Genomic DNA, 26,424 nt, shown 5'->3' on the forward strand with positions numbered 1-26,424 from the left:
ATTCTTTACTTTGTGTACCACCACCCCACCTTCCTCCTCTGTCTGCTGGTACTTAGGGTGGTCATTGTATGTACCATATTCCTCTATAGTTGGACCAGTTGTCAGGACGTTCTGGGGATGTAAGCCTATCTTCTGAGAATTTTCCAGATTTTTATTCCTCATTTTGAAAGGTTAAAGGGCCCTTTGGATTAGTCAAGGCCTTCTCTTGCTTTTTATGGATGTGGTTATATTATACTCTCCCTGATTGGTCTTAAGCTTTTCTGAATGACGGATAACACTCCTTGCTCAATTCTTGTTCTGACAATAGGCTGAGTTTTTATCATCCAGCGTATCAGTGATGTGTGAAAAGTAGAGGAATCTTGGACATTAATATACTGGTCACATTCTAGGGAAGAAATGATTGAAACCCAAAGCATTTAAGAAACAGTTAGAAGATTGTTTTGTGCATCCTATAAGCTCTACAATTTCTAACAATACATTTAACATAACCAGAAAACCAATTATCATTCATATGTTCCTTCATATTCTGAGTAAGACCTGCACTTATGGTAATCACCAAAAACACACAATAATGTTTGGGAGAATAACTGGAAGTCAGCATTCAATGGTAGCTAAATGGGTGATGCAGCACCATAAAAGATTCATTATTTAATTTATAATAAATAAATAATTAATTAATAATAAAAATAGGTTCTAAAGAATCATGGCACTATGCAGTCCTGTCTCTTGTATGTACGTGGGAGACATAAAATTCATGAAGAACAGGTATTTGACAATAAAAGATAGGAAGTGATGTTGCCTGAACACTGTGAGTAGTCTTCACATACATTGATTGGACAATAATATAGAAATTACATCTTCTCTACTCATTATTATAAATCTTCATTGATATACAACTGTACTTCACATGGACACATGGATTTTGTGTTACTTTATATCAAATAATTATGTAAACAGGCATTATGTGTGAAATATTTCCTCAGATCCTATATACCCCAGGGGCAGCACAGCTAAAATGTTTTTTTCTGTACTCAAGATACTTCTCATTAGATGCCAAAAATTGCCATATAGGAAAAAATCATTTCAAAAAACTAACACTAAATTTGTGCATTATTACTTATAAAATTCTAGTCTCCTTAATTGAGTTGGAAGTCAGTCTCTCATTTTCTTTTCTTGTTTAATGATTTTGAGTAGTACTAGAGGTTGTTTTCTTAAACATTTTGTAGAACTCACTAGTAAAGCTATCTAGTTATGGAGTTTTCTTTCTAGAATAATATTAAATATGATCCTATTTATTTAATATTTATAGGATTATTTTAATGGTTTTTAATCTCTTACTTCAGCTTCATGTTGTATTTTAAAATAAATATATTAATTTGATAAATTTTCAAATTTATTGGCATGTTGTTATTTAATTCATGTTATCTTAAATACCTGCAAAAACAGTATTAATGCCACTTTCATATTTTTGTGATAGACTGTGATTTTTTTGTCTTCTTTCATTCTTTTTTCATGTCTTACAAGAAGTAAGGGAGGATTGATGAGATGCCAGAGTAAAAGGTATGGAAGGAAGAGAGTAGACATGTACATTTCTAGGCTTATTAGTAGCTTGAGCATATTCTACCAAGATTGCTTCCAACCCACCATCAACCTGATATTTTTTCCCAGCTTTATTGAGATATATTTGAAAATTACATTATGTAAGTTTAAGGTATAAAACATGAAGATATGATACACAAATACACATTGCAAAATGATTAGAATAAGATTAGCCAACACTTCCATCACTTCATGTAATTACTTTTTTTTTTTCCTTTGGTGAGAATATTTAAGAACTGTCTTAGCAACTTTCAAGCATACAATACAGTATTATTCAGTACAGTCACCATGCTGTACATTGATTCCCCAACACATTCATTTTATAACAGGAAGTTAATACTTTTTGACCAGCATCTCTCCATTTACCTCACCCCCTAGTCCCTGGCAACTTCCATTCCACTCTGTTTATATTCAGCTTTGTTAGATTTCACACATAAATGACATCATACAGTAGTTGTCCTTCTTTACCTGACATTTCACTTAGCATAATGCCCTCAAGGTTTATCTGTGTTGCTGCAAATGACAAAATTCCCTTCTTTCTTGTGGCCAAATAATAATCCATTTTGTATTATTTATATGTATATAAATAATCCATATATTAGGGGGGACCCAAAATCGTGAAATTTATTTATAAAAAATTGTGTATTTATTCTTACATGTTTAAACTTCAGTCACCTTCAAAGTACACTTCATTTGATGCAATGCACCTATGAGATGTTGTTTCCCATTACACAGAACAGTTTTTGAACTCATTGATGTTGATACTGCTGTTTTTTTGTTTCACCTCTTCCACATCAGCAAATTGTTTTCTTTTGAGGATATTTTTTCATCTGTGGAAACATACAAAAAAAGTTGCTCCAGTCAAGATCGCATGAATAGGAAGGGTGGCGCTTGGGGGTCATTCTGTTTTTGGTAAAAAAACTCTGAACACTCAGCTCTGTCTGGGCAGGTGTGCTTGTAAATCACCCATTATGAAATGGGCAAATGCGTTGAAAGTCTTAAAAAATAAAAATCACTGAAGCCGATACAGATGGGTTCCTAGAACACTCACCTGGTGGGGAAGCCTGTACTACAAGGGGCCTGTTCTCCAGAAGATAATTGCATTTTTTGGGTGTCCCTCCTCCAATATATAATAATCCATATACATGGCAAGCACAACCTATCTTCTATGGTTTCCTATTTTCCTTTAGGGAACACCTTGCCATTTTCTTTGATTCATACCCCAGCCTTGACATAATTTTCAGATTCTCATGTACTCTCTCATCTCCTGGGCATTGGATATGCCTTCTCCCTCTTCCTGATACTTTCTCCTGAGCAACCATAAACTTGAGATAACTACTTTTCATCTTTCATGTCTCTTTGTCTCCGAGAGACCCTCTTTTTTCCACCCTATCCCTTGCTCGGGAAAGGTCTCAATTATGCACCAACTTTTTGCCCAGTTTCCTAGTTTCTAGCCCTCATGCTCCTGTTACATGTAAATAGTTGATGCCTTCACTATCTGCTAGGTTATAAGACCCACACTGTATTCTCAGCCCTAGCACAGAGCCTGACCAAAAAATAAATAAAGAATATATATCTCAATCACAACTTTTTATCTATTTTTCTTTAGATGAACACCTTGTCTGTTTCTCTATGATTAAGGTGAGTAATGCTACTATAAACATAGGAGTGCAGTTATCTCTTTGAGATTCTATTTTAATTTTCTTTGAATATACACACAGAAATGGGATTGTTGGGTCATATGGTACTTAAATTTTTAATTTTTTGAAGAACCATCATGCTATTTTTCCATAGCAGCTGCACCAATTTACATTCCCACCAGCAGTACACTAGGGTGTCTTTTTCTCCCATGTTTACCAGCACTTATTAGCTCTTCTTTTTGATAATAGTTATTTCAGTGGGTGTGAGGTGATATCATATTGTGATTTTGATTTTGATTTCTTGATGATTAGTGATGTTGTTTGTGCACCTTTTCATGTATGTGTTGGCCATTAATGTGTCTTCTTTGGGCAAATGTCTATTCAATGCTTCTGCTCATTTTTTAACTGGATTGTTTTTATTGAGTTGCATATATTATATATTTTTGATATTATTTTGTATATTAACCTTATATATTTTGTATATTAACCTTTTATCATACAGATAATTTGTAAATATTTCTTTCATTCTATAGTTTGTTTTTTCATTATTCTTTTCTTTTGTTGTGCAGATGCTTTTTGGTTTGCTTTTTTATTTTGGTTTGGTTTACTTATTTATTTTGCTTTTGTTGCTTGTGTTTTTGGTATCATATCCAAAAATTTGGTGCCAAGATCAATATAAAGGAGATTTTCCCCTATGTTTTATTCTAGAAGTTTCCTAGTTTCAGGTCTTAGGTTTAATCCACATTGAGTTAACTGATATAGTGTAATAGGAATTCAATTTCATTGTTCAGCATGTGATTTTACAGTTTTCCCAGCACAGTTTGCTGAAGAGATCATCTTTTCCCCATTGAGTATTCTTGGCTTCTTTGCCAACTATAAGTTAATCATGTATATGGGAGTTTATTTCTGGGCTCACTATTTAGTTCCATTGTTCTATGTGTCTCTCTTTTTTTTTTTTTTTTCTGATATCATACTGCTTTTTGATGTATCTCCTAACTTTTGGTATGATTTTCTGTAGTGGTTTGCTTTGATTCCTTCTCTCCTTATATTTTTGGTATCTACTATAGGTTTTTGCTTTGTAATTACTATGAGACTTACATAAAACATTTTCTGCTGATAACTCAATCATATACAAAAATTTTATTCTTTTACCCCCTCCTGCTTTTATCTTTTTGATGTCATAATTTACCTGTTTTTATATTATATATTTACTAATTAAGTATTGTAGCTATAGTTATTTTTTAATGCTTCTGTCCCTTTAATCTTTATACTAGAGGTAAATGGACTATGCACCACCATATTATGGCATTAGAGTATTCCAAATTGACTCTTTATGTAATTTTTATCAGGTGTTGTATATTTTCATATATTTCTATGTTACTAAATTGTGCCTTTGAATTCAGATTAAATAACTCCTCCCAGTATTTCTTGTAAGGCAGGTATAGTGGTGATAAACTTCCTCAGTTGTGTTCATTTCTGAAAAACAGATTTTCTGGATAGAGTATTCTGGATTGGCAATTTTTTTTTTTTCTTTAAGCATGTTAAAGGTATCATCTCATTCTCCTGGGTTTAAGTTTTTCCTGAGAAATCTGCTTATACGCTTATGGGGGTTCCCTTCTAAGACAAAGCTGTGATCAAAGAACAGCAGAGAAGGATGGTTCAAGATCCCTAGTTCTTTTCCAAACTCCATCACAACCAGGCTTTACTATTTTGTCATTCTCTCTTTCTCAGTTTTTAATGTAAAATAAGGACTTTGGAACTCAGTGATGCTTTACAGGTTGTGTTGTAAAAAAATTTAACATTGCGTTGAGAGGACTAGTCTATGCTCTCTAGCTTCTCTAATCCTTTAGAATGTCATGCCTGATAGCAGTGTCTTTTTAATCTTGAGTCACACCAGATAGCATAACAATGTGATTTAAAGTGAGGGCTTTGGGTTATGCAGTATCAGCTCAAACTCCAGAGAGGCTGGAGACTGAGAACAGCCAAATGGAAAGTGAATCATACCTACATGATGAAACCCCAATAAAATCTTTGGTCACTAGAGCTCAGATAAACTTTTCTGGTTGGTAGTACTCCACGTGTATTGTCACACGTTGTTAATAGGAAAAGTAACAATGTTCCTGACTGAGTTGAGAAAAAGAGACATAAATGGAAGCTCCACACTTGAACTTTTCCTGGACTCTGCCCCATGTGTCTTTTCTACTAGCTGATTTTAAATTATATATTGTGTTGGCCAAAAAGTTTGTGAGGTTTTTTCCATAAAATAAAAGACACAGTTTTCATTTTTCACCAATAACTTTATTGATTTGGACATTTTGAGTATGTCAGCTATGTCCTGCATGGTAGAATATTGATTGTTCTCAGTTAATGTCTTGATTTGATTGCTATCAACCTCAACTCGTTTACCTGACTATTGAGTGAGAAATATCCAGCATGAAACTTCACAAATCACTTTTGACACATTTGGTTAGTCACAACACCTTCTCTATACACTGCACAAATTTTGTGCGTGTGTTCCAGTTGTATTTTTACCTTTTTTGAAATAATAAAGCATAATATGGTAAAAATGTTGTGTATTTTCTTCCATCTTCAACATTAAAATGGCTACACAAAAATTCACCAGTTTTGATGTTTTTTTAATGCATGCTGATATGACAGCTATCACAATACAATCTAACAAAATTGTTTCAAAGGAAGTTAAAGACAACTAAGCACTACTAGAGACATCTTAAAAAGAAATATGAACTTTTTGGTCACCACAATATTTCACTATAATAAATCTTAATTATGAATATAACAGCTTTCAATGAGTTCAGTGATTCTGTCTAGAGAATAATCAAAACTGGAGGTGGTTTTGGGTCCCTGAAGTTACAATTGGTATCATAATTGAAGGTGGCCTTGGGGATTGCCCCCTAATTTTGCATCAGGAATGGGACATTTGCATTCTACACCTTTTAGAGCAGAGCTTAAACTTCATTTCTTTGGAAAATTATATCCTGATTTTATGGGGTCATTTTTTTTTTTCATTCAATATTCTATCAGTTCTTACTATGGAATGATTTGTGTCCTTCTAAAATTCTTCTGTTGAAGGCTGAACTCCCAATGTGACTATATTTTGAGATAGGGCCTTTAAGGAGGTAAATAATTTAAATGAGTTCATAAATATAGGACCCTAATCTAACAGGACTGATGTTATTGTAAGAAGAGGAAGGGACACCAGGAATGTTCACACACAAAGAAAAGGTCTTGTGAGAATATAGCAAGAAGACACATATCTGCAACCCAAGTCAAAAGGCTGCAGGAGAATCCAATCCTATCTATACCTTGATCTTGGTCTTCCAGCCTCCATATTTGTGGGGATAAATTTTATGCTGTTTAAACCTTCCACTGTGCTATTTTGTTATGGTAGTCCTAGCATACTAGTACAGGTCATATCATCATGCCAGCTCATTCTCTTTAATATTAGTATGATTAAAAGTAAATAACTACTTACATGATTCCTAACTGATGTTTTCATTTCCTTTCCATACATACTCACTTGAGTTCTTCTTGATGATAGCATTTAACTTATTGTTTGCTGTTAAATCACTAGTATTTTGTGCAGTGAAGTACACAGTAGATACTTAACAATGTTTGAATGAATGTGCCAGTGAACAAATAGAAAAATTAAACTAACAGAAGATTAAATAATAATTCCTATAGTTATTATAGTTGAGTATTTACGTATGTATTATCATTAGAGAGCACTCCCCAGCTACTTATATTTTAATGTCAGTATTTTATTTTTGCTCTGGGTCAAAAGATCCAACAATCAGTGATTGACTCCCAGATCTCACAATGAACCAGCCCTTTCTCAGGTTACACCATGTCCATACTCCCACACGATGAGAGAACAAATAAATATTGACCATTTTCACAATAAATTCACTGTCGTTAGTTTCAGGGAATCCTTACCGCTCTCTGGAAATTATACTAAATTTTCTTCACTCTTCTACTCTTTTAGAAAATTATTTCATGCTCTCTCCTCACCTTTGAAGATACCAGAGACTTTTTCCATTTTCCAAATCTTAGCTAAAGACCTCACTTTCTACTTGACTGTGAAAATTTTGACAATCATATGAGAGCTTGATCAATTTCCTAATTATCATTCCTCAGTTTTACCAGTGGGAGTACCCAGTTCTATGGTTAAGATGAACTCTCTGAGCTCCCATGGGCCCAGCAAAGGATGATATCTCCATTTTGCTTTAGATCCATTCTTATTGCCTAGTTAATTATAACTTTTCTTCTCAACTAAATCTTTTGATATTTTAAATTTTCTAATAATGAGTATTGAAAAAAATTATCTCAACCTAATTTTCACCTCTAGTTACCACATCATTTCTTTTGTTCCACTTATTGCTAACCTCTTCAAAAATATTTTCCTATATTTTTTCTTAAACTTCTAGCTTCTTAATCTCTCATGACCTAGATTTGTACCTCTTTCACATTCCTGAAATTTTTCTAATAATGGTCTGCAAGCACTTTCCCATGCTAATTAATTGGTCTTTTTTTTTTGTCTTTATTTTACTTGGCTTATTAGCAATAATGTGTACATGCTTTTAAGTGGAGTTTCAGAGTTCCACATAACTTAGTTAAATCCTAAATTTATGGTCACTTCTTATTAGTCTAATAATGGTTTCTCATCTTATCAACCTTTGAATTTTACTATACCCAGGGATATAGAAATTAATCTTAGAAATTTTATACATACCCATTCCCATGGAGATCTCAGTCGATTTCATGGTTTTAAACATCATCCAGTAGTTGGCAACTGCAGGTTTTAAATCTCCATCCTGAAACCTTTCTTTTGAACTTTAGACAAATATCCAACTGCCTATTTAACATTTCTTATTAAATGTCTAACCTAACATGCCCAAACTGAGCTCCCAACATGCACATTCTTGCTAAACTTGCACTTCCCACAGTTTTCCCTACTCATTTAATGGCAATTCTATTTTTACAATGACCTACTTGAAACCTTAGATCACCTCTGGCTTTCAAGGATGCAAGGCACATTCTCACTTTCTATTCCCAGAATGCTTTTGGGTCTAACTTTAAAATGAATTAATAATTTAGTTATTTTTCTCCATACCCACTCTGACTACCATGGAGGGGAAGTCTTCTTGGATTATTAGAATGATAGAAATGAAGAAAAAATATTTTAATGTTTTGTATGATATGCATATAAAGCCACTTTAAATAGTTAAGAGATACATGGATAAACATTAAAATTTCTATTTGGAAGACTGAAATAATATAGATTATAGGTTTTGTGTATTTATTTAATGATACTATATTTCCATTAATATTTATGGATAAACAAACTTATAGCTAGTTTAGTAACCCATCCAAGATTACATAAGTCAATAGTAAATCCTCTAGTATTACAACCAGAAATGCCTTCCTCCAGGAATCTCAAGTTTTTTAGCTTAGCACTGAAATGAATTCAAAACCATAAAATTTCAAATAAAATGTTGTTTGTTTAAGACATATAATATTTCAGATAAGTATTTTATTATTTTCCAACATTCATTGATTAATATCTGCTATAGTTACAAGCCTATATTGCCTATATTATAGGTTTGAGGAGAGATAAAGGAAAATAATCTACTACTTCTTACACTCTTACAATTTAGTTGAACTCTGGCTATGGAAGGGGCATCTACAAAATCCATAGTATACTGAAATATAATCTATTGAGCTACTACATGATGCTGTCAATACCTTGATTAGAGCTCTAGTAGTGGTTAATTTTTATTGTTCTTTGTTGCTAATTAACACACTAAATTGGGATATTGAGAAATGCTCACTCTGGACATGGATCTATCACTGACTGTAGAGAGGTTTCCCTTTACTGTTTTCCTAGTCCTGATCAATATTTCCCCACTCCCAGCAGTGACACATTTCTTCAAGGTCACTGTTCTTCATCTAATTTCTCACACTCAGATACAGATCCCACAAAGACCTTTAAGCTCTTAGATTTTTCTCCTCACATCTCTGTGATAATGTATGTGGGAATATCTTGTTACCTAGTGTGTAAATTTGTCCATGAGTTTTAGATTCATGACATTTAGTTACTCTATTTTAAGCTACTATGATGCTACCACCACCCTCAAAAATTTCGTTTCTCAAAGTTGTAATGTAAATCTTGAATTATTTTGCCTTATCTTATTGAATTCAAGTTTTTCAACGTGTTCCTCACCCCTACTTTTTCTCTCTTTTTTTCTGAAATTCTTACATTTGACGCTTATATCTGATTCATGATCATACAGAAGTAAACTTTGGCTAGCCTCCTTGCCTCTAACTTGTGCATTCTACATCAATTAAATGTATTTTTAAGATACATTTCACATAAATCTCTGGTAGCTATATATGATGCCTGTCCTGGTGCAAGCTATTTAAGATGGAAATTCCCACTAGCTTCACCGGATTGAAAAAAAAATCTTGGGCCAGTAATTTAGTTTAAAAGAACATGACAACTAACAAATACGTTTGGGAACCTGATAGAATATTGGTAAAGAGTTGATTTATCCTTTGTTTTTAACTGGGAAACAAATTTTCGTCTGCATGTTTCTTCCCTAAATTTAACAATACAGAGTGCCTACAAAGGAAGATAGCAACATTAGTTCATGTGTTTATTTATTACAGAAGTTCTAATAACATTTATATACCTCTGCATTGGTGCACACATGACTTCTTTGGTCACAGGTACATCTTCCTTCCCAAGATTAATCTTCATGCTCCCTCTCAATGCAGCAAATCTTACTTGGTGAGAGACATATATCAATTTGCTTTTCGTTTCTAAAACAGCTTCTCCTACAGTGACCAAAAGATTTTGAGCACTTATCAGGATCCACCAAGGTACATGTGGCTAGAGTAAAAGAAGAATAACTAAAATTACTGATCTCTTATTTCAGAACATATTATCTCTGGTTACAAAAAGTACTATGTGTACATTTTAACAATTTTGAAAAATATCAAAAAATAAGACATCAAAATATTACATATCCCCATATATAAACTTGAAGTTTTTTTAAAATTAATATGTAATTAAATTTTATCATATGTTACTTTTTAAACTAAGATAAAAATTTTTTTTAGATCTTCAAAATACTCCCTTAAGATTATAAGAGACAATTTGGTCATTCTTTCAACTAGGTCATAGTTAAAATTTAAAAATTTTAGAACTGTGATAAACCAATTGGTATACATGTTTTAATATTTACATGATACATATTTAGGATAGCTGTGAAAGAGATAGAGTCCAGAGTTCTTCACTTATATACTGACACCCAAAAATGTATGTAAATTTTTCCGCCAAATAAAATGAGGTTTATTCATTGCAATTTTAATTTTTATGCCTTTGATTATTTGTTTTAAACAGTTTTAAATTTTTTCTCTATTTAATTGTGCATATACTTTGCTTATTATATCATTGGTATAAGTTTTTATTATTCACAAATTTATATAGCTCTTTCATTTTTTATTTTTAAAATATTTTAGTTTTTAGAACAGTTTAGGTTTATAAAAAACTTGAGAGGGAGGTACAGAGATTCTCCATATACATTCTGCTTCCATGCATGCATAGCTTTCTCAATTATAAACATTATTCACCAAAATGCATCCCCCAAGGATGGACCTACATTGACATAACATAATTATCCAGAATGTCCATAGTTTAGATTAGGGTACATTCTAAGGCTTTTGGCAAATGTATAATTTTACACACACACACGTACACACACACAGGTGTGTGTGTGTACTTTTTTTTACAGATTATTTTTACTGTCCTAGAAATATTCTGGGATTTACCTATTCATCATTCCCCTGGACCCTGTGGCAATCATTGACTTTTGCTTAAATTGCCTTCATAGTTTTTCTTTATAGAACGTCATATAGATGAAGTCATACAGTACATAGCCTTCTCATATTGAAATTTTGTCACCCAATAAGATGCATTTAAGGTTTCCACATGCCTTTTCCTGGCATCATTACTCATTTCTTTTTGGCATTGAATAATATTTCATTGTCTAGGTGTACCACACTTTATTCATGTACTACAGGAGGTCATCATGGATGCTTCCATGTTTGGCAAATTATGATCAAAGCTTCTACAAACATCCACGTGTAGGTTTTTGCGTGGACATAAGTTTTCTAATCTTTGGGGGAAATACCAAGGAGCACAATTACTGGCTCATATGGCAATAGTATGCTTACTTTTGTATGAAACTACCAAACTGTATTCCAAATTGGCTGTACCATTTTGTAATTCCTCCAGCAATGCAGGAGAGGTCCTATTGTTTCATAGCCTCCAAGTATTTGGCGTTGTCAGTATTCTGGATTCCTTATTTAAATACAAATATATTATTTCTATTTATCTTTCATCTTTATTAAATATCTTTCCAATTACACAAGAGAACAATTTTTAACATAATTCCTGTTGAGTTCGATTTTTCAGCTGTTTTAGACTTAAATAGGCATGCTGATTTTAAAACTGCGTTAGTTTCCTTCTAACACATCAAGTTTTTTCTGAACAGCTTATCTTAATGTGACCACTCTAGGCCAGATCAAGCCTGGATTGAGGGAAGCACTAGTGCAGACCTCCCTCGAGTGGGGAGGGGTGAGAGATGAACTTGGAGACTAGCGACAGGCTCATACTTGTCTAGGCTATTCAGTTACACATGAGACAGTGTGGTGAGAGGTTGTGTGCCGCTCTATATAGTGAATCATCTTCCAAAGTGTTGTCTGAGTTCTTGTTTGTATGCAGGAGTTAGCAGAATTTATTTTTTTATTTACATACATACTTATTTTCTTTCCTTCAGATCATGTCTGCGTCTGCTATTTCTCACCCTAAGTGCCTAAACAACCCTGATTAGTTTTGTTAAATCTGTGGCAGTTTCACCATTCCCAGTCAAAGGACAAAATCAGTGAATTTGTCAGGCAAGCCTATTTTGCATATTTTAAAGTAAAACTTGGTGATCAAGATAAGTCTTGGGCCCCTCACAAGGTGTGCAAGCAGTGTGTCAAGAGTTTACAGATGTGGGTGAAGGGAACACATAATAAATCACCATTTGGTATACCTATGGCTTGGCAATAGCCCAGAGATCATTCAAGTGACTGTTACTTTTATATAGTGAAAATGTCAGAATATAACAAGAAAAATAAATGTAAAATAGAGTATCCTAGCCTACCATCAGCTATAGGCCCAGTGCCTCATTCAGCTGAAATCCTAGTGCCAGTTTCCATTGAACTGCCCTCTTTTGAAAAACAGGAGTATGGTGAAGAACTAAGTGACAGCAATGATGAAGATTTTGAAATTGAAGATGACTCAGTATATAAGGGATTTGGTCAGCATGAGTTGAATGATTTGGCATGAGATTTGGAACTCTTCAGAAAGGCTTCAGAACTCCTAGCATCAAGACTGCATGAGAAAAACTTTCATGAAAAAGGAGCAAAGGCATCCTACTTTCGACCAAGAGAAAGTACATTTCTGCAGTACTTTCAAAGTGACGGTGGCTTTGTGTATTGTCATAACATACATGGTTTCATGGAGGAATTGGGAATTCTAATCTATAACACAACTGAATGGCAACTGTTCATCGATAGCTCAAAAGCAGAGCCTGAAGTGTGGCCTCCTCCATAATGGCAATTTATCTGGTGCAGTCCCAACTGGCCATTCAGTTTGTTTTTATGAAGAATATGAAGGCATACCAAGAGTCATTGATCTGTTGGAATATCACAAGCACCATTGGATCATCTGTGTTGACCTTAAAATGGTCTGCTTCCTTCTTGGTCTGCAACTCAGATACACCAAGTATCCTTGTTTTCTGTGTATGTGGGGCAGCACAGCTCATGTGAAGCAGTGGATAGAGTGAAATTGACCTCCAAACATTTTACATGAGTCACTTTTTGACAAAAAGAACATTACATTCCCACCTCTGCACATAAAACTGGGTCCCATGAAGCAATTTGTGAAAGCTTTGCCAACTAAGGAGACTGTTCCAAGTATCTCATTTTGGCATTTCATAGCCTGTTGATTGAAAAGATAAAATATCTTAATATGTATGTTTGGTAGCAGAATTTTATTACTTGTACACAATTTGACTTACAGTAACAATATATAGCTTTTATATAAATAAAATAACTCTAAATAAACAGTATATTCATGTGGCTTTCTCTTTATTTTCCTTTGTATGTAAATTTTGTATGATTTTGGGGACAAAGGAAAGATATCTTGTGCCTTAAAAAGTTGGTGTGATAGAGAAAAACTGGGGTCATTTTTTGACTCAGATATCAAAAGTTAGTCAAAAACAAGTGTCAGATCTAACTCAATGAAAATTGTGTTCTCCAGTGTTATGCAATAACTAATGCTTAACACTCATTATATATTCAATTTTGTTTAAGTTTTTTAGTTCTTGAAATTTTAACTTTGTTCTTTGTTATAATTTTTATATCTATGATATGTTTTTAAACTTGTTTTTATTTATTTAATCAAATTCTACATAGTTACTTTAAGGTCCGTGCTTGTTAACTTCATTATATAAATCTTTTGTTAACCTGTTTTTTCTGTGTTTTTTAAAATTTTTTAATAGCATAGTCTTATTTTCATTTGTTATTGATTTTTTTTTTTTTTGTCACATACATTGTTAATCCAAAATTGAGGAAAACCCTTTGGGCTTAGAACAATATTACCTCTCTATGGAAATAATTTATTATTGCTTCTTGCTGATGGCTTGGACTACCAACCAACATGCTTAGATGATTTTAAACCATTTATAGATTTTGAAATAATTTAAAAATGGGCATTAGTGTCTAGGAGGGTTGGACTAATGCAATATTAACTTGGACCTAGTTAGTAGATTATTAGATTTATGAATTATATTTCCCTAATGGATTTAGATACATTAAAATTTTCTTTCTCTTTTTTGGTAATATTTATTTTGTTGTATTCTTTTAGAAATTATCTATTATGTGCAAATCCAAAGCATGCCAGGTTTCCTACAGTTCTTCTTCCTTCGTAGGTTCTGGATTATATTTGTTTGATATTTGTGGTATGATAAGGCTATCAGTTTTATGTTTTTCATCTTCTGCCTCTTGAAGAATGGGCAGATATTTGTAGAGAGAACTGCCTCAAAAGTTTATCTCAACCTGATTTTTTCTCTAAATTTTAATTGACATGTCAATTCTGCAATGCCTTTAGAGTTTTTTTTTCTTTTTGTCCATCTATTCTATTATTTCAAGGAGCATTGTTAGAAAATGATATAAAACTGAAACAACAAATGAATAAACAAGACAAACAAATAAACAAAAGCTCATAGACATAGACAGCAGTTTGGTGGTTACTAAGGGGAAGTAGGAAGTCAAATATATGGTGATGGAACAGGATTTGATATATTGGGTCTAAAGTGTGAATAGATGAGTGTTTGGTTATTGTCAAGATATGATATTATGGAATAGTGATATGAAAATTTAAACCTTAAAAAATGAGAACAAGTTATTCTGATGGACACAAAGCATGTAAAAAGAACATGAACCAGGCAGAAAAATAGTAGTAGTTTCATCCTAAGGTTGACAGAGAACATGATGTATTTAGGTCAAAAAACTAATAATAAAAAAATGGTTTTCATTTATTAAAACTGTGTGTATCAAGTATTGTTTTAAATATGTTGCATACATAGCTCATTTAACTATCATAAAACTTTGGAAGATGTTGTTCATATAAAAATGTGAAGCTTTAAGTGACCAACCACAAAAATAATACATACTTAACCCAGGATTTAATTTTAAATTGTTCCAAGTCTGGAATCTGCACTTTAAATATTTAATCCATGGCCTCTACATTGAAAAAGTTAGACACTGACATATGAAAAGCATTCGATAGGTGTTTGGATATTGCCTCAAGTTAGACACTGCTTACAGTAGATCTGCCTGCATCTAGGAGCCTTAATTATTTTATGACTACAGAAAAGTGTGAGGATGTGAGAAAATAAGAAGTTGACTGCATTGTTAATGAGAAGTTATAAGACAGTTCTATTAGAATAAATATGTTTACATATATGAAGAATCATTAGTAATAAATTCTTTATGATATACTTTATATATGATTTATAAATGATTTTCAAAGTTGCAAACTGAATGTAGAAAAATTTTACTTTAGGACAATTTAAATAAAATAATTTTATTCCCTCTATTTGGAAATATGTGTCAATTTTCTTGACTTGGCTATGCCTTAAAGTCAGATGATAACTAAAAATTTAAGGTTATTTTCTGTTTCCCATCTCTTTCCCCCTCTTATTCTTATCTTAGATTTTTTTTTTTTTAAATTTCTGGAGCATTGTCAGTTTGGCAAGGGTTATACTTACCTTATCCTATGTCTGGTAACTGGATCTCTACTATTGAAGAGACTTCATATCAATTAATAGTGCCATTATATAAAGGTCATAAAAGGTTTAAATGGTTCTAAAATATTAATATTTATGTTTTATTTGTTTCTTAGCTTATCTAAGAATATTTAAAATGTTTACAAATTGATAAATGTATAATTTTTAAGTCAGCTGGCTAACATATAGAAAGAATTAAGATTAATTTATAAACTATCTTAATACAAATTAATTAATACAAACCAGTCAGCGCCCCAAAAGAACCGTGGTGTTTGTTTGCCACAGGACATATTTCTGCATTTGGTTGGGAAGTTATTCACCTAATCAGTAAACTCCTGGCCAATTTTAAGAGGCTATTTATTTACATGAACTCCACTTTTCTCCCAACATTTTATCCTATTTCTCAGGTAACCAAGTTTCCTTGGTGATTGACTCACCTTAATTTTAAATTTAATAAAACCGAAAGCACCAGGACTGTTGCTGTCTTCTTTCCAACATCTCAACACAGGTGAATGTTTCTTCTCAGCTCTTTTAGACTCAACCTCGCATTTGCCATGCAATATATCATGAAGTTGCCAAAGCCACCATGTTTCTGCCACTTGAGATCCATGGCCTATTCTGAGACATCTTAAGAACTGGCTACACCTGGACATTACCTTGTATTCCTTTGCCTCTCTTACTTCTTTTCTTCTTTCTACTTCTATTCCTCTTTTCCATTTCTTGAAATATTGAAATATGATATTCAATGTGATAAACTTAATTTACATTATCTCTTAATCTTTGCACAAACTTATGAAATTAATGATACTACCATGTATTGTCCAGGTAAGATAACTAAAGCTCCCTCCACAACTGCAAAGGCACCCTAGCTTCTTAATATAAACCCTGTTTTCTTTGACAGCAAAATCACTCAACAAACCACTGTAGTATGCTGTTTTCACTATTGCTATGGATTATTTTAGGCTTTAAAATATAGACCATTCTTTTATGTTTTAACCATCATCAGCATTGATGTTTATGAATTTTCTACTACTGGTCTCTTCAGCATACTATCACTTTGTATGAACCCAACATTCATCATACATCTTCACAAAATATCCATGTAGATTGAAAACCTTTCATTGCTCTTTTTGTGATTTTAAGATTTTATCTATAGCCAAACCACACCACTGTGCAACTGATAAATATGTGCTACTCTGTAAACTCCTTCAAAGCCACCCACCTGTATTACCTGTATTACCTTTTCTGGTATATTTTGTTTTATTTTATCTTATTTTATTTTAATTTTTTGGTCTATCAGGACAAATACAGAGCATTCTATCCATTCCAGTAGGCATTATAATTTTGTATCTGTTTGAATGATCTAAAGGTAAAGGGAAGCTTGTGCTCATATTTATAGTGTTTTAAAAGCCTTACTATTTAAAAGGCTTTTCTGCAATACTGAGAAAATACAGTTTGATGGTACAGACCTTATACATCTGAAGTGCAGCTATCTTCCCATGTGACTTTACTCCTTTTGACCATATTATCTATTCAGCCTTTTCTTTAACTTCAGTGCCTTCTAGACAAAACATGATGAAGTATAAAGAACAAATATGCTAGGATCTGAAAAGCTTGGATTTGTATTAAACATATCACACATAGTCATATAGGTGTGACCTTGAAAAATTATCTCCTTTGATGTCATTTTTTACTTCGATAAAAGGAGGCAGTAGCAGCCATCGCATAGTGTTATATCTATCAGGTCAAATTAGATATTACATGAAATGTTATGAAATATTGTTTGGTACAGACTGGCCATTCATACTTACTTCTTGTCTTCTCTTTCTTTCCCTCACCTTCCAAGGACTAAATACAGGTGACTTACCCCCAATATTAAAGCCCTTCAACAGAAAATTTGGGACATTTTCCTAACCCTCTATAATTGCTGTAATTCCATCATTCTCACTATTTAAAGCATACTTATATAAACCTTCTAAATCAATCAATTCCATTGATTTTTTCACTTATCTTATAAGTATGCCCAGAGCATTATTATTTTTTATTTTTCTGTTTTCTCGGTGTCTAGCATTTGCTCAGTAGATCATTAGACACTCAGTATTAGAGGACTATTTTACTGACACACTAGCACCATGGGCCCCAACACCTTCCCTAATCATATTTGAGGTCCTCACTTACTCAGGTACATTTCATTATTAATAAGAACAGCAACAACTACAATACTAATAGTAGTACCTAAATTGATAGACTAATTTTCAGTTTGTAAAGCTACTTTCCAATTAATTGTTTTACTAAATCCTAGCAGCAGTTTGAAAATGTATACAATTAACAAGCACAAAATTTTTATTAGACTTTTTATATCTGAAATTGTGGTTAGTATTGATTCTGCTTATATTCATTCTCTCTCTCTCTCTCTCTCTCTCTCTCTCTCTCTCTCTCTCTCTCTCTGTAAGGACATTGAGAAATTACTTAAGTTCTCTGAGTGGCAAGTTGCACAAGCTGTTAAGTAGGAAGCTAGTGATAAAATTTAGATCTTCTAAATTTAATTCAATTTAGATGTACCTCTTGAATTTTCTGCTCTAAGGCCAAATTAGAATGCCTTTAGATATGCATTTTCATTTCTATTGTTAGTGAGTTTGGATTGCCTCAGAGGCTACACTTATCAAGAATATCATAGTATCATATAATCACCACATAGGGCTTCATTGTAGCTTAAATTTTTGTAATTTATTTTTGATTGATCGAGTCATTGCTACATCACTATATGCACTACCTAATTCAACAAGGATTTTTGAGGTACCACTTCTTTACTGTCCCTTATTCCTGTACCTCATTTTCCAGTATAGTCTGAGACTATATCCTAAATCATCTTATAAAGCCTATTGTTGATAGTCCAAGAGATATATACTGTTGTTCTCAGTCCAGTCATCTCCCGTGGGGAAAAGTTATTATAAAGACTTCACCTTCTGAATCTTATAGATTTAATAAATTATGATTTTCTTAATAATATGAATATCTAAAAGAAATAAATGCCCCACAACACAAGGGATCATCTCTTCTTACCACAAATTAATTTTCAAAATGAGATGATTAAAGTACATTAGTAGAACACTATTCCAAATGAGGAAACCAAGATTCAACATAACCAAGAGATTTTTTTTAATTAAAAAAATTGCATTAAGAACCTGCATTTTCCAATTCATAATCTATTTTTTTTGTTTTGTTTTAGTTAGAAGCTCTATGCTACATACAGACATGCCAAAAAAATCTTTTACCTGGTAGAATGAAGGTGACATAACACAGAAAATTAAGGAGGTAATAAAAGATCTTCATTCTGTGGAAAGAAGCTGCTGAAAAATTTGGTAACAAAATCTAGAGACTAGTGCACTTTCCGAAAAGCCAAGAGACAGTTACTATTTATAGTTTTCTAATGAAAGAAAGACTCTCTTTATCCGGAAAGTGTGTGTGTGTGTGTGTGTGTGTGTGTGTGTGTGTGTGTGTACTTATCTCTGCTCCATTGACTAGAGCTGTGGGCAGAAACACCGAAACTGAAAAACTTGAAATTAACTGATCTTTAGGGAGGAGGAATCTCTATGTAGAAATAGCTATAAACATGACATCCTTCTATCAGTGGTCATCAATTAAACATCAACACAAAAGAGCATGCATGGAATGGTTTTAAGATAAATATTTATTTGCCATTTAACATGTAAAACAACTGGACATTACCATGTCAGTTAAACCCCTGGTTACTTTTCAAAATATATTCCAGTCACTAAGCTGGTGTGTAAATTCATCAGTATGTCCATATATCCAAAATCCTTATGCATGTAGCCAGTTTCCACAAATTATTTATTGACATATTAAGCCTCATGTTTGTCACTAATTTTTATTACTTTTTTTCAGATGCAACTTGAATACTTATGGAACTCTGCTTTTTTCTAGGAAAATAGAATTTATCTTCATTTATTTTAATTATTATTGCAGTAATATACGCACACAAATGAATATTGAAAAAAAAAGAAACCTTGTAATGAATAGAAATAATTTCCTACATTAATTTTTCTATTTTAAATTGTTTTCTGGTTACTATGAACATAAAAATTAGAATTTAACTTCTATTTTGTTTTTGCTTGACAGCCACAGAGTATATTTTTTGGTTTCCAACATGAGAAATGCAGATGTGGATCACTTACACTCTCTCCTGTGCTATCCTTAAAAATTTGTGTAATGTTACTTTTTGAAAATTTCTGTAAGTTGTTCTTAAACTTTTAAATACTTCTCTATTTAAAATGAAGATATGATCTCTTTTGCAGTTCATTGCAAAATTCTTCCTCACCTTCTATATCTCATTCATTTGTTACATACATTCTTTCTGCTTGCTTGGAATATTTGCACTCTCTGTATAACTAAAATTGAGAAACTCATGCTTGAGAGTTAGACTGCAATACAATAAGCAGTATAGAGTATATTGCCTTTCTGTGTATCTTAAATGACAACACTTGCTAATCAAAGACCAATGTTTTTTGGTTTCAAAGTCAAATAGATAATCACCATTATTTTACTATTATCATTATTATTATCTTCTTTCATTATTATTTCCTTAGCTCTTTTTTTATCAAATGTTTTCTAGTATTTTAGCTTTAATTGTTTTATTTTTGACTATAACTGTTTTGAAAAATATTTTTCCTGTAGTTTTTGGTAAGTATGGGCAAATATAAATAATAGCCATTTCTTATTCTTTAGTTTCTCTCAGTATCATAGGCTATTCCTGGTGCTATTTTATTATAAGGTTTTCTGAACCTGTCCTCCTGCATTGAATATACAGTTACCTAGATCTCAGGTTTGTTTGTTTTTTTTCTTGTTCTTTTCTTTTTCTTGTTCTCAGAAAAGATTTTTTAAAAACTGGCATTTACTTGCTGAAAAATATTTTTATTATGCCTTTATATTTGATTGTTTGGATGTAAATTCTATGTGTGAAATCATTTGAAGTCATTACTCCACTAACTTCTAGCGTTGTGATGAGAAATGTAATGGTAAACATGCTCTTTTTAAATGGTTTGATATTTTTCTCTTTAGGTACGTTTAGAATATTCTCTTTTTATTTTATATCCCTAATTTTAGGATTCATACATTGGCTGGTGTGGATTTCTCTTCTATAAGTTAGGTTTTGCATTCGTGGGCTTTTATCTTTCTTCATATCAGGGAAATTTTCTTTTTATACTTTTTTTCTCTGGTAAAGTCTTTTCTTAATCATTTGTATATTTACTTTCATTCTTTTGGGATTTCTTTTAGTCAAGTGTGCAATATTCCTCTGCCATTTAATCTTCATTCTCATATTTTAATATGCATTGTTATTTATCATTTTAATTGTATCTTTCACTTTTTCTATTTTTTTAGGAAACATATTTAGACTATAAGTTCCCTTATTTGTTCTCTGATTGTTCTTCTGCTGTAGAGCAGTATTCTTGTTTTACAGATGTAAGAGCCTCTTGAATCCCTCTGCAAATATTTAAGAGAGTTTTGTTCATTTGTATCAGATTATGTTTTCCTTAAATGACCTGCTTCCTTGGATCTGTGTTCTGTTTGTTGTAATCTTGGTTATTCATGTGCTGGTTTTTACACTGTGGCAAAATCATAGGTTTTAGAATGAACAACTGGATACCTTGTGGGGATTTCCTTTGCTATTGTACAAATCTTTTATCCAAGAAAACCTCTCTTCAGTGGCAGTCTCATGATAAGATTCATGAATGTAGGTTGAATGAGCTTCTTTAATGTGAGCAGAAGGAATTAGGACTTTCAATGTCTTGAAGAAGAAACCTTGCTTTTGGTTCTGAAACAAAAGTTCCTATACCAGAAATCTTAGCTCTCTCCACATAATTTGTTCACTTGGTTTCATTTAAACAAGTTAAAAACTCCATGATGGAATAACTGTATATGTTTGTTCTACAGTGAGAGTCCCCAATGTATAGAAATGTTCTTATTACAAAGGAAGAACTTCAGAATTGAATATATATAATCCAAATGCATTTTTTCAGCATCTTTGCAGAAAAAAGTCAATTGACTAAATATATTAGAGTCTGTTTCTTAACTTTACATTATTGCATTGATCTGTCTCTTTGTCCTTGATGTCAATATGAAAATCTCTTAATTACTGTAAAACCTGAAATCAGATGGTAAGCTTTATAACTTAGTTCTAATTTCTTCAGCCTATTGTGATTATATTAGGTCTTATAATTTTCCATTTAATTTTTAAAAATTAAGATTGGCAATATCTATTTAAAATATTCAGATGGAATTTTGTTCAATATTTTGTTGAATCTATAAATCAATTTAATGAGATTTGGCATTTTGACATTTCTAATACATGAACAAGATACATCTCTCGGTTACTTAGCTCTTCTTTAATTGCTCTCAAAAATGGAGGTTTCAAAGGGATGTATTGTGTATATCTCTATATCACTGTCTCTAATTTTGTCATGATTTTGAATACTTTCATAAATAATATTTCTTAATTTAATTTTCCAAGTATTTATCATTAGTTTATAGAAGTATAATTGATTTTTATATTGGCCTTGTGTCAACAACCTTGCTAAATTCAATTATTGGTTATGTTATCTTCATTTTCAGATTGCTTAGATTCAATATATAGGCAATCATGCTGCCTCCAAATGTCTAACTTTTTAAATTAATTTGACATTCAATATTATATTAATTTCAGGTGTACAACATTGTGGTTAGAAATTTTAATAACTTATGAAGTGATCCCCAGGATAAGCCTAGTGCCCTCTATGCTGTATGTTACATTCCCATGACTATTTTGTAACCGCCAGTTTGTACTTCTTAATCCTTCCACCTTTTACCCCCAGGCTCCCTACCCCCATTCCACCTGGAAACCCTCAGTTTGTTTTCTGTGTCTATGAGTTTGTTTCTGTTTTGTTTGTTTATTTTTGTGGTATTTTAGACTTCACATACAGGTGGAATCATATGGTATTTGTTTTTCTCTGCTTATTTTACTAATGTGATTTGGGAAATGTTCTTTCATTATATTGTACAGAAGTACTTCTGTATAATGTGTATGCTTTCATTATTAAATATTTGGAAGAACTTAACAGTTTAGCTATAAGTGCCTGGTATTTTTTAATGTGGGAAGATTTTTTAAAATATAGATATAAAATTATTCAAGCTGTAAATTTTTTCTTAAATTAATCTTGGTAGTTTACATCATTTGTGGAAAATTTTCTTTTCATGACAGTTATCAAAGTACTAGTATAGTGTTGTTTATTATATTATCTCATTGTTCTTTTAATATCTTGCATCTGTAGTGATTTTTTCTGTTCCATTCCTGATATTGGTCACTTGTGCTTTCTCTCATTTTTCTTAACAATCTGTCTAGAAATTTCTGAAAAACTATTTCTTACCTTTTTAAAGAACCAGCTTTGTTTTTTATTGATTTTTTTATTGCTTATTTTATATTTAATTTGTGGCTAATCTTATTTTATCTTCTTCTTACTAAGTGAAAATAAGGTCCTCATTAAATTATGTATTTTATAAAATTAGGTTTAATTTGCCCTTTTTTATAGAGTCATAAAATGGAAGCTTAAATCATTGCTTTGAGACACTTCATATATTTTAATATAATCATTTTTATAAAGTCTTGGGCTGTAACCCAAGGGCCCTTGTCTCTGTGTGTGTCACTGTGTCTCTGTCTGCGTGCCACTGTGTCTCTGTGGCCTTCCCTGTCTCTCCCTCTCATCACTTTCATTGGGGAAAGCAAGGTGCAATATTGTGAGAGTCCTTATGGAACAAGCCAAATGATGTGGTTAAAATCTGTGACATTCTATTTAACAACTGGTAAAGAACTGAAGCTCTAAGTTTAATAGAGTTCAAAAATGAAGCCTGCAAAAGCCATATCAGTGAACATAGAAACAGATCCTTCAACTCCACTTGAGTTTTGAGGTGTCTATAGCTCACGGCACCTGCTTCTGTGCAAGCTCATCAGAGACCTTGAGACAGAAACACCAAGCTAAGCTGTTTCTGGAATTCTACCCATATGATCTATGAAATGATAAAAATTTAAGCTGTTACTTATTGGGGTAATCTGTTATACAGAAATAGATAATTAATATGATATTCTGTCTTACAGTCTCTACCTTTTGATTGCTATGTTCACAATAGTTACATTTAATGGAATTATGTGGTTGAGTTGAAACCTGCCATCTTGTTATTTTTCTGTTTGTTCTCTATGCCTTTGTTCCCTTCCTATCTGTGTATTTTTATTGTTACATTTATATACCTCATTGGCTATATCTATTCTTTGTAATTGCTCTAGGGTTTATAATACAGGTCTTTAATATACACACATAATGTAGGAGTCTTATCCTATATTTCAATTTCTCCTTTCCTGTGACCTGGGCAATTGTTCTCATTAATTTCTTTCTGGGAAAGGATATTTACATTTAGCCACAAATTTATACATTTTAGCTTAATTTATTCCTTTGTGTAGATCCAAACTTTTATTTTACATACTTATTCTTCTACTGGAAAAAAATGTGTATATTTCTTTGAGAAGGCACTACTGGAGGAAATACATATTTTGGTTTTGTTTTGTTTTGCTTGAAAGTGTCTTTATTTCACTTTTATTTTTCATATTTTTCCACTGAGTAGAATTGTAGATTAAATATTTTTTTTCATTATTAAAACATGTTGGTATATTGTCTTTTATATTACATAATTTCTGACAGGAAATTTACCTGTAATCTTTCTACTTTAATAACAACATTGTTGAGATTTAATTATTTACCAAACCAATAACTTATTTAATATGAAGAATTCAAAAGTGTTTAATGAAATCACAGAGTTGTATAACCATTACCACAATTAATTTTGAAATATTTTCAACATCCCAAAAGAAACCCTGTACCCTGTAGCTACCTCACCTCCCTTAAACTCTAGAAAACTATGAATATACATACTTCCTGTATCTATGATATGCCTAGTCTCACCATTTCATACAAATGAAATAATATAATATGTGAAATTTTTGACTGGTTCTTTTCACTTATAATATTTTAAAGGTTTATCTATTTGTAGCATGAATCAGTACTTCATTACATTTTATTGCCCAATAATATTTCATTGCATGGATGTGCCACATAATGTTTATGAATGCATCAGTTTTTGGCAATTTAGATTGTTTCCACCTTTTAGCTATTATGAAAATACAGCAGTGAACATTTGTGTACAACTTTTTGCATTGACATGGTTTCATTTCTTCTGCACATATGCCTGAGTTCGGGATTGCAGAGTCAATGAAAACTCCATTCTTAAATTTTTCAGTTACTGTCAGATTGCTTTCTGAAGTATTTGCACCAATTTACATTCTGGCCAGTAGTGTACGGAAGTTTCAATTTCTTCTTACCCTCACCAACCTTTGTTAATATTTGTTGCTTTGATTATAGCCCTCCTAGTGGGTGGAAAATGGGAACTCATTGTGGTATTGATTTGCACTTTCTTAATGACTATTGAGGTTAAACATATTTCCATGTGCTTATTGAAGATTTGTATATCTTCTTTGGAAAAATATATATCCAATTCTTTTGTTCATTTTATAACTGGGTTATGTGTTTTTTTAGTTATTAGTTGTAAATATTCATTATTTATTCACAATACCATGGTTGGGAGGCTGTTGATTTTCAAGGTTATTGCAGAGCTGGGGAGAGTTGGATATTAGTAGGGTAGAAAAAATACCCCAAAGATAGCTGGTCTAGCTTTCAGTTTTTTTTCTTGAATAAATGCTCTTTGGATTTTTACAAGTCTGTTGTAAATTTGCAGAGCTCTTAAAATTTGAATTTTGGCAATTTTTGCCAGGTTTTGTTGTTTTTATGAAGAGACATATTTTTTAAATTTCTTTACTTCATTTCAGAAGTTTTGCCTATATTTATTTATGTGTTCTTTCTTTTTCTTAAAAAAAACTTTTGTAATTGGAAATTATATATACTTCTGGTTAACACTGGTGTACAACATACTACCTGAAACTTGATGGCTTATAATAAAGTTCATTTTATTATGTCATTGTTTCTGTAGGTCAAAATTTAACATAAATCATATTGGGAATGTGTTAGCACTTTTCTTCCATGTCTGGGAACTCATCTGGAAAGACATGAAAACTGGGACTGAATTCTCATTGGCCATCTCCTTCTTCTTGCCCTTTTTTGTAGTCTAATTTTTCTCAATGTACTTTCAGTGTTATTCTTTGATATTTTATACTTTTTTTCCTTCTCAATCTCTAGTCTTCCCTTGAGTGAGTTTACCTTTTTACTTAAATTAATGGCTCTTCAAATCTATATTTGAAACACATTTTTCTTTCCTGAATTTCACTCATGTGTACAACAGGAAAATATAAATGTAACATGTCAGAAATGTTCCTTTGAAATCTGCACTTTTTGTAATATTTCCTAGTGAAAGATAGCATTATTCAGCAATTTGTTTAAAAAAAAAAACTAAACTAGCAATGATCCTTTCCTCTTACACCTCTTTCCAATGCATTAAGCATTTTTAATTTTCTCTAAATCAGAATTCTGACCTAAGTTTTTATATTATCCAGATCTGTGCTACAGCTTTAGGTTAAAAAAATCCACTCAAGGAAGACTTTAAATTCTGAATGTCAAGCATTTATTGATGGAAAGCTTTGTAATTTGTAAGAGATTTTATATTAACATTAATTCAATATTATGACAAAATTAATGTGAAATGTGAAAAACTGG

At 32.0% G+C, this 26,424-nt stretch overlaps 1 protein-coding gene across 1 annotated transcript; it reads right to left on the reverse strand.

Annotated features, from left to right (window-relative positions):
• Nucleotides 1-10,006: 10,006 nt before the first annotated feature.
• On the reverse strand, nt 10,007-18,991 carry DEFB114 (defensin beta 114). The gene is made up of 2 exons (XM_090280470.1): nt 18,934-18,991; nt 10,007-10,149 (listed from the first exon to the last, which is right to left on the reverse strand). Exons 1-2 carry the CDS (start codon nt 18,989-18,991, stop codon nt 10,007-10,009), a joined length of 201 nt encoding a protein of 66 aa, XP_090136596.1.
• Nucleotides 18,992-26,424: the final 7,433 nt, after the last annotated feature.

The sequence above is a fragment of the Furipterus horrens genome, unplaced genomic scaffold, assembly GCF_987537825.1.
Source record: "Furipterus horrens unplaced genomic scaffold, mFurHor1.1.pri manual_scaffold_6, whole genome shotgun sequence".
Classification (NCBI taxonomy): domain Eukaryota; kingdom Metazoa; phylum Chordata; class Mammalia; order Chiroptera; family Furipteridae; genus Furipterus; species Furipterus horrens.

Coding starts and splice junctions, on each gene's coding strand:
- DEFB114 (XM_090280470.1), bottom strand. CDS start 18,991: ATGAAGATCTTTTATTACCTCCTTAATTTTCTGTGTTATGTCACCTTC. Junction 10,150..18,933: donor TGTCACCTTCATTCTACCAG/GTAAAAGATTTT, acceptor CTTTTACTCTAG/CCACATGTACCTTGGTGGAT.